At 41.0% G+C, this 9,276-nt stretch overlaps 1 protein-coding gene across 1 annotated transcript in view; it reads left to right on the top strand.

Annotated features, from left to right (window-relative positions):
• The window catches only part of BLM (Bloom syndrome, RecQ helicase-like), a 112,044-nt gene that overhangs the window by 26,292 nt on the left and 76,476 nt on the right, over nt 1–9,276 (top strand). Inside the window, exons 2-3 of the mRNA XM_011978387.1 lie at nt 4,575–4,676; nt 6,588–7,288. Coding sequence (XP_011833777.1) covers nt 4,579–4,676; nt 6,588–7,288 — 799 coding nt within the window. The 5' untranslated portion in view covers nt 4,575–4,578. The remainder of the gene's footprint in view (nt 1–4,574; nt 4,677–6,587; nt 7,289–9,276) is intronic.

Genomic DNA, 9,276 nt, shown 5'->3' with positions numbered 1-9,276 from the left:
CTCCTGCCTCAGCCTCCCGAGTAGCTGGGACTACAGGCGCCCGCCACCTCGCCCGGGTAGTTTTTTGTATTTTTTATTAGAGACGGAGTTTCACCGTGTTAGCCAGGATGGTCTTGATCTCCTGACCTCGTGATCCGCCCGTCTTGGCGAGGGATTACAGGCTTGAGCCACCGTGCCCAGCCGAAAAATTCTTAATAGCCAGTTTTAAAGGTAATGCTTGAAGCTTACATTTCCTGTGACTTTTTTTAAACACAGGGTCTCACTGTCACCCAGGCTGGAGCAGTGACACAGAATTACTCACTGCAGCCTCAAACTCCTGGGCTCAAGGGATCCTCCCGCCTCAGCCTCCCTGAGTAGCTGGGACTGTAGGTGTGTGCCACCGTGTCTGGCTAAAGACAGGATCTCCCTATGTTGCCCAGGCTTGTCTCAAACTCCTGGGCTCAAGCCATTCTCCCGCCTTAGCCTCCCAAAGTGCTGCGATTATAGGCGTGAGCCAGCGCTCCTGGCCTGCTTATTTATATGCTTTTGTAATGGCATGATAGCTTCTTTCATATATGTAGGAGAAAATTTTAATCGTTTTCCAGATTGAACTTGTGATTTTTGTGGTCACTCTAATTCATAGGTTTATTTTTTTGGTTTCTGAGTGCTCATTGTACCCAGAAATTGTTCCTTTTTTTAATATTGTGAAACTTCATTAGCCTAAATTTATTTGTTTTCAGTTATTTTTTCTCCTTTATCACTGATCTTTGTTATTGTGAATGAACACTTTTTTTTAAGAGATGGGGCCTCACATTGTCGCCCAGACTATAGTGCAGTGGCTGTTTACAGGTGCGATCATAGTGCACTACAGCCCTGAACTCCTGGGCTCATACAGTCCTCCTGCCGCAGTCTCCTGAGTAGCAGAGACTGCAGGCATGTTGGTGAACAATTTTCTTTTTGTGTCAAACAATTGTATTGATATTTTAATGGACTATGTACAGAAGAGATACCCTTATAGTTCTTAGTACTCACCAACTTCTTAAAAGCATTCCCACTGAGGATTTTGAGTAAGAAAATTATGTACTCATTACCATACTTCAGAATGTGATCCTGCTGGAGGGTGCTACCTGGAGAGGAATAACCAAAGAGCTGTGCATATCAAAAGTAGGAAGAGGTCCTCTCAGAGTTAAGGTTGACTGCATGCTAGCTGTGAATCCATAGTGTAATCACTACAGTTGTAAAATAGTTAATCAAACAGTTGTTCTCCTGGGATGGCTAAATAAACATAAAACCATGCTGTGCAGTAATGTAGGAAATCTCTGTTATTAGAATACCATGACTAGTTTTGATCCAAAAATAAATTAAGTTATGGAAGGAATGTGAGAAAAGGGTAAGTAATGATGCCATGGACCACTTTGTTCTGCTTAGTGTCATAAGACTGAAGATCTGTGTACCTCTGCCTCCTTGTCAGTAGTCTACTTTGTTGATGTTGAAATTCTGAGAAGGCAATAGTCTGACTTCACTCTTTATCACTTCACATCGTTTATTAATGTGGGAAAGACTTCCACATTGTACAGCACCTTGGAGAGAGGACACCTTAACAAAAGATCAATAATTTTATTATTTATTTATTTATTTATTTATTTATTTATTGAGATGGAGTCTAGCTCTGTTGCCAGGCTGGATTGCAGTGGCGCAATCTTGGTTCACTGCATCCTCCGCCTCTCTGGTTCAAGCAGTTCTCTTGCCTCAGCTTCCCAAGTAACTGGGATTACAGGCACATGCCGCTATGCCCAACTAATTTTGGTATTTTTAGTAGAGATGGAGTTTCACCATATTGGCCAGGATGGTCTCAATCTCCTGACCTCGTGATCCACCCGCCTCGTCCTCCCAAAGTGCTGGGATTACAGGAATAAGCCACTGTGCCCAGCCAAGATCAATACTTTTAAACTGGATTCCAAATGGTGAGGTGCCCTAGGAACTGCAGAGATCAAGGTCTTAAAATATTTTCCATTAAAAAGAATCAGGGAAGCCGGATGCGGTGGCTCACACCTGCAATCCCAGCACTTTGGGAGGCCAAGGCAGGAGGATCCCTTGAGCACAGGAGTTCGAGGCTAGCCTGGGCAACATGGTGAAACCCCATCTCTACCAAAAATACAAAAATTTAGCGGGGCATAGTGGTGTGCACCTGTGGTTCAGCTGTGTGGGAGGAACACTTGAGCTGGGGAGGCAGAGGCTACAGTGAGCCACCACTATACTCCAGCCTGGGCAACAAAGTGAGACCCTGTCTCAAAAAAAGAAAAATAAAACAAGAATTAGGGATGCTTGAAGAAATGGCTGATTCCAAATCTGGTGCAAAAAAATGCACAAGGTAAGCCTGGAACATCTTTTCATGCCATATAGGAAGGAAGCTCTCAATGACTCATAAGGTTAAGTCATAAGGACTGAAGCGCCCACCTGAAAACTCCCACTGGCAAAACATGAATCAATTTGAGAATCAATAAGGATGATCACTGTATTGGATTGAAACACACCTAATATGTTTAATCCGTGAGTTCATAATGATACTGAAAAAAAAATTCACTATTTGAAGGTGGTGAAAGAATGAATATCATTTCTTATTTATTATTATTAATATATTTAAGGGATACAAGTGTAGACTTCTTTTTTGTTGTTTTTTTTTTTTGAAACAGAGTCTTGCTCTGTTGCACAGGCTGGAGTGCGGTGGCACAATCTCGGCTCACTGCAACTCAAGCAACCCTCCCACCTCAACCTGCTGAGTAGCGGGGACCACAGGCCAGGCTAATTTTTTTGTAGTTTTTATAGAGACAGGGTTTTGCCATGTTGCCCAGCCTGGTCTCAAACTCCTGGGCTCAAGCAATCCGTCCACCTCAGCCTCCCAAAGTGCTGGGACTATAGGCATGAGCCGCTGCTGCCAGCCACGTGCATATACTGTATAGTAGTGAGGTATGGGCTTTTAGTGTACTGCATCATTATTTTGAAACTTATGATAGAAGTCTTATAGCTGGCTAGGCATGGCTCACACCTGTAATCCCAGCACTTTGGCAGGCTGAGGTGGGATAATGACTTGAGCGCAGGAGTTCAAGACCGGCCTGGGTGACATGGTGAGACCCTGTCTTTACTAAAAATTTAAAAATTAACTGGGTTGTGGTAGTGTACACCTGTAGTCCCAGATACTCAGGAAGCTGAGGTGGGAGGATCACTTGAGCCCGGGAGGTCGAGGCTGCGGTGAGCTGTGATTGAGCCAGTGTGCTCTATCCTGGGCAACAGATCAATACCCTGTCTCAGAAAGAAAACAAACAAACAAAAAGTATTCCTGCTAATGAATGAAAGAAGTAATAACAATCTAAATGTCACTATTTTGGGAGGTGGCCTTCCAAAATGGTGGAGTAAGGAACTCAGGGTGTATGTATAGCTGTAACAATATTGGATGAGTTGATAAGTGTTGAATCTGGGTGATAGGTATGTAGGGATTTATTCCTTCCATCTACTTTTTTTGGGGTAACAAGATATAATTCACATGCCAATGTGAATTATTCAATGTTTATTAAATAACTAGCTATATTACCTAAAGCAGGTTAAAGAGGAAAAAGCAGCAGAAATAATTCCTTCTGGAGAAGGTGGGACAAAAGCTGTATTATGATCACGCTTATAAACATGAAGATTTCTCAATTGAGTGTAACTTAGTTTCTTCTAAATTCTGCTTTTCACTGTTATCTAAAGTCAAGATGGTTGATAGATATAGGTTAATGAGTGGAACATGGCTTATGTGAAACTTCATATTTCTAGAAATACCATCTAGCGTTAACCCTGCCTCCTAAGATATATGCTATAAAATAATAAAAGTAGATGTCTGGTAAAGGTAGGGAAAAGGGTTTATGGGGTTATAACTATCAGCTAAAGTGAGGATTTTTTAATGCATGGATTACAGCTAGGATCTTCCTTTAGCCCCAGTAATTTTAAGGTGGTTAAGCCGAGGAGGGCTATAGCTCAGCATTACCACAGCTTGTTACACAGGGATATAAATGTGCTTGGTAAACGTATTCTTTCAGGTTGCAACTAGATGATTATGAAGCATAGTATCTTGCTGGTAAACCTTTGCTCTCATTGGTGGTGGCGTTCCTCCTTTCCCCAATTTTGCCCTTGCACAGAATTCAGTTATTCATTTGTTCTTTGGGCTTTCTGTGTGCTTTGATCATTTCCTCCCATCTCGCTCCCTTCCAGCTTCCGTTTATCCTTCTAGGCCAGGTCCCATTTTTCTAAAAGCCCTTTCCTAATAATCCCCTCCCTAATGTCTTTTGTACTTATTTTAGTATTGTGGAGGAAGAGAGGGGGAACCTGGTTATTGCGTTATTCAAGTGAGCCTTCAGTTAGTTGAAGATTATATATTTCAAGTGTCACTAGTTGTAAATGTCAAAACAGTCTATTGACCCAAAAAAAAAAACAAAGTCCTATTACTCTGGGCACACTTGGAACAATGCCTGTTTGAATCAAATCCTTCCTCCCTTCAATAAACATTGTGATTAATGCAAAATACCTAACTTCACTGAATTTTTTTTCCCCTCACTTTTTAGGATTATGGCTGCTGTTCCTCAGAATAATCTACAGGAGCAACTAGAACGTCATTCAGCCAGAACACTTAATAATAAATTAAGTCTTTCAAAACCAAAATTTTCGTAAGTGTTTTTATTGGTTTGCTGTCACATAGGCACTAACTTACCACATTGTACACATGAGATATCTTCTCTTTAAACTCTGTCATTGTACAGATGAAGAAATGAAGCTGAGAGATTCATTGATCTTCCCACTTTGTCAATTAATGGTAGAGTATGTTTTAGCAGCACCAGGTGAGATTATGTCTCACCTTTGCATGGTTCCTGGCACATAATATTTGCTCAATAAAGATTTGTTGAGTAAATGAATAATCTTGTAAATTTGGGCAGATAAGTGTTTTTTAAGTTTTGTGGGGTTTTTTGTTGTTTTTTTGTTTTTGTTTTTGTTTTGTTTTGTTTTTTGAGGCACAGTCTCGCTGTGTGCCCAGGCTGGAGTGCAGTGGCGCGATCTCGACTCACTGCAAGCTCCGCCTCCCGGGTGCATGCCATTCTCCTGCCTCAGCCTCCCAAGTAGCTGGGACTACAGGTGCCCGCCACCACACCCAGCTAATTTTTTTTGTACTTTTTAGTAGAGACGGTTTCACTGTGTTAGCCAGGATGATCTCGATCTCCTGACCTCATGATCTGCCCACCTCGGCCTCCCAAAGTGCTGGGATTACATGCATGAGCCACCATGCTTGGCCTTTTTTTTTACTTTTTTGAGACGGAGTTTCACTCTTGTTGCCCAGGCTGGAGTGCAATGGCGCAATCTTGGCTCACCACAACCTCTGCCTTCCAGGTTCAAGCGATTCTTCTGCTTCAGCCTCCCCAGTAACTGGGATTATAGGCATGCGCCACCATGCCCGGCTAATTTCATATTTTTAGTAGAAATGGGGTTTCTCCATGTTGGGCAGGCTGGTCTCGAACTCCTGACCGCAAGTGATCTGCCCTCCTTGGCCTCCTAAAGTGCTGGTATTACAGGCATGAGCCACCACGCCTGGCCAAGTATTTTAATATAATTTTACATCCTTTCGAACAACAGTTTATAAGGAAACTACAGCTCTCCAGTTCTGCCTCTCCTCTGAGCTATCCTCCAGACTCCTAATGATATCTGATAATAATTTATATTATAAGTGATGCTTTTACCAGGTTGTAGACTGTGTCTGGGGTGCCTGGCTTTGAAGTCACCACTGACTTTTCAGATCATTAAATCCAGCAGACAGCCATGATTCCCGCCTCTTTTACTTATCCTGCAGATTTTAACAGAGTTAGCAGTTTTTAACTCTTTTTCCCCTTAAAATTCTTATCAGAGTAGCAAAAAGTAGCCACATTTGAATCTCCTCCCTTTTTCTTTTTCTTTCTCTCTCTCTCTTTTTTTTTTTTTTTTTTTTTGATACAGTCTTGCTCTGTCACCCAGGCTGGAATGCAGTGGCACAGTCTTGGCTCACTGCAACCTCCACCTCCTGGGTTCAAGCGATTCTCCTGCCTCAGCCTCCTGAGTAGCTAGGGCTTTAGGCATACACCACTATGCCCGGCTAATTTTTTGTATTTTTATTAGAGATGGGGTTTCACCATGTTGGCCAGGCTGGTCTCGAACTCCTGACCTCAAGCAATCCACCTGCCTCAGCCTCCCAAAGTGCTCGGATTACAGGCATGAGCCACTGCGCCCGACCTCTTCCCTTTTTCATTTATGCTGTCACCCCGCTCTGTAGATGCTATTGACTAAGGACTACTAGCCTGAGAAATAAAGTAGTGGGAATGGACTCTCAAAGCCAAATATAATTAGCCTCTGAATGGGAAGGACCAGAGAACAAATAGAATTTAAGTTACCTGATAAATTTAAAATCAAGAGAGAGATGGATTCTTTGCTCAGTTGGAGTTGGGATACAATTAATGTAACCTGTGTGAATTAGTTTTAAAAATTACAGTTTTGTAGAGTTGGGGGGGGGTTGTTAATATGGATCTATCTAATCCAGTTTTTCCATTATTTTTCAGAGGTTTCACTTTTAAAAAGAAAACATCTTCAGATAACAATGTGTCTGTCACTAATGTGTCAGTAGCAAAAACACCTGTATTAAGAAATAAAGATGTTAATGTTACCGAAGACTTTTCCTTCAGTGAACCTCCACCTGACACCACAAATCAGCAGAGGGTCAAGGACTTCTTTAAAAATGCTCCCGCAGGACAGCAAACACAGAGAGTTGGCTCAAAACCATTATTGCCAGATTTCTTGCAGACTCCAAAGGAAGTTTTATGCACTACCCAAAACACACCAACTGTAAAGAAATCCTGGAATACTGCTCTCAAGAAATTAGAATTTAGTTCTTCACCAGATTCTTTCAGAACCATCAATGATTGGGATGATATGGATGACTTTGATACTTCTGGGACTTCAAAGGCATTTGTTACACCACCCCAAAGTCACTTTGTAAGAGTAAGCACTGCTCAGAAATCAAAAAAGGCTAAGAGAAACTTTTTTAAAGCACAGCTTTATACAACAAACACAGTAAAGGCTGATTTGCCTCCGTCCTTCTCTGAAAGCGAGCAAATAGATTTGACTAAGGAACAGAAGGATGACTCAGAATGGTTAAGCAGCAATGTGATTTGCATTGATGATGGCCCCATTGGTGAAGTGCATATAAATGAAGATGCTCAGGAAAGTGACTCTTTGAAAACTCATTTGGAAGATGAAAGAGGTAACAATTATTTTATCTTCATTTTAGTATGTTCATTGTACTTTTTTATTCAAAGCTAGCCATTAGGAATAGTCATGAATATACAGTTTTTGTCCTTAAGGTTGTTAGGGTCTTTAGTGGTGCTTTTTGAATAGTCTGTTGGCCACATATCTAAGGCAGGACATACTGATGAAATGGAAGGTTTTAGTCTGCTAATATAATTTCCAGGATAGCTCTGTGATTTTATACATGAAGAAAATGCAGTAGTTTCCCCTTGTCCACAGCTTTGCATTCTGAGGTTTCAGTTACCCGCAGCCAGCCGCGGTCTGAAAATACTGCATATCTTCTCTTGCGCTTTGGAACCATTATTAAGAAAACACAAGCCCTGCCATACCGCAACAGTCAATCTGATAACTGAGACCACTACTAAGTGATTAACAGCAACTCAGGTGGACAGATCAGGTCGGGGCAAGATTTTATCACACTACTCAAAACAGCTTGAAACTGAAACTTTATGAATTAATTTATTTCTGGGATTTTCCATTTACATCACAATGCCTACATTATTCACCTCTCTTCATCTCATCATGTAGGCATTTTTTATCATCTTACATCTTTACAAGAGGAAGGGTGAGTACAGTACAGTAAGATATTTTGAGCGAGAGACCATAGTCACGTAATTTTTATTGCAGAATATTGTTATAATTGTGCTATTTCATTGTTCATCTTTTTGCTGTGCTTAATTCATAAATTAAACTCTATCATAGGTATGTATGTATAGGAAAACACACAGTACTTATAGGGTTTGATACTGTCCGAGATTTCAGGCATCCACCGGGGTCTTGTCACATATTTCCCGAGGAAAAGGGGGGTGCTGTTGTAAGATCCATAGAGGTTAAATAGTGGTCAGTGGTAAATTGGAAAATGAAACTAAGCCTTTCTACTGTAATTCCTTTATGGCTTGTTGCCACCTAATATTGATGAATAATGTACAGTAGTTGTACTATTAAAGTATTATAAATTACATTCAAAGTTTTTCCTGGCTAGATCTTGCAATTATTAAGTGTCCAAAATTGAGTAATTGAGATTACCTACGTGTGGAAGTAACCACCTTATGAAGCAGTTGCAAATATGAGAGTAAAATTGTTAAACACCTGAATCCCATTAAGGTTACTCTAGGGTGAGAGAGCACTGAAAAGTGATTGATAATAAGCAAAACTATAGTCTCATCAATGATGCTTCTGTTTCTGAAGGGAAAATTTGTTAAAAGATAGAGAGCAACAACTTGGGTTGTGTTTTCCCCCATAGTCCAAAAGAGAGACTTAAATAACTAGGAAACTTTGTGGTAAAGGTGGTTTGTACAAGCAGCCATGTTTATGTTATTATCAGACTTATCTGTTACACTTTACCCTTATTTAAATATGAGTGAAAAGCTGAAAACTAGAAACGTTGATACCAAATATGTGTCTCGTAATTAACCAGAGACAGACATGAAAATCCCTAAGCAAGTCTTTGGCCTCAGTCGAGCATTCACTAGACTTAATCCAGTTGACTCAATAATAATCATTTATGAATAAATAAGCCAGCATTAGTGTGTGAAGGGAGAGGATCCATACAAAGTGGTGTGATTGTTTGTGACTTGCCAGAAGCACTCATTCTTTTTTTTTTTTATTATTATACTTTAAGTTCTAGGGTACATGTGCACAAAGTGCAGGTTTGTTACATATGTATACATGTGCCATGTTGGTGTGCTGCACCCCTTAACTCGTCATTTACATTAGGTATATCTCCTAGTGCTATCCCTCCCTCCTACCCCCTCCCCACAATAGGACCCGGTGTGTGATGCTCCCCTTCCGGTGTCCAAGTGATCTCATTGTTCAGTTCCCACCTATGAGTGAGAACATGCGGTGTTTGGTTTTCTGTTCTTGCGACAGTTTGCTGAGAATGATGGTTTCCAGCTGCATCCATGTCCCTACAAAGGACACGAACTCATCCTTTTTTATGGCTGC

Source organism: Mandrillus leucophaeus, unplaced genomic scaffold (genome assembly GCF_000951045.1).
Source record: "Mandrillus leucophaeus isolate KB7577 unplaced genomic scaffold, Mleu.le_1.0 Scaffold193, whole genome shotgun sequence".
Lineage (NCBI taxonomy): Eukaryota > Metazoa > Chordata > Mammalia > Primates > Cercopithecidae > Mandrillus > Mandrillus leucophaeus.
The sequence above is the reverse complement of the archived record's forward strand: the minus strand, read 5'-3'. Positions and strand labels throughout refer to the sequence as shown.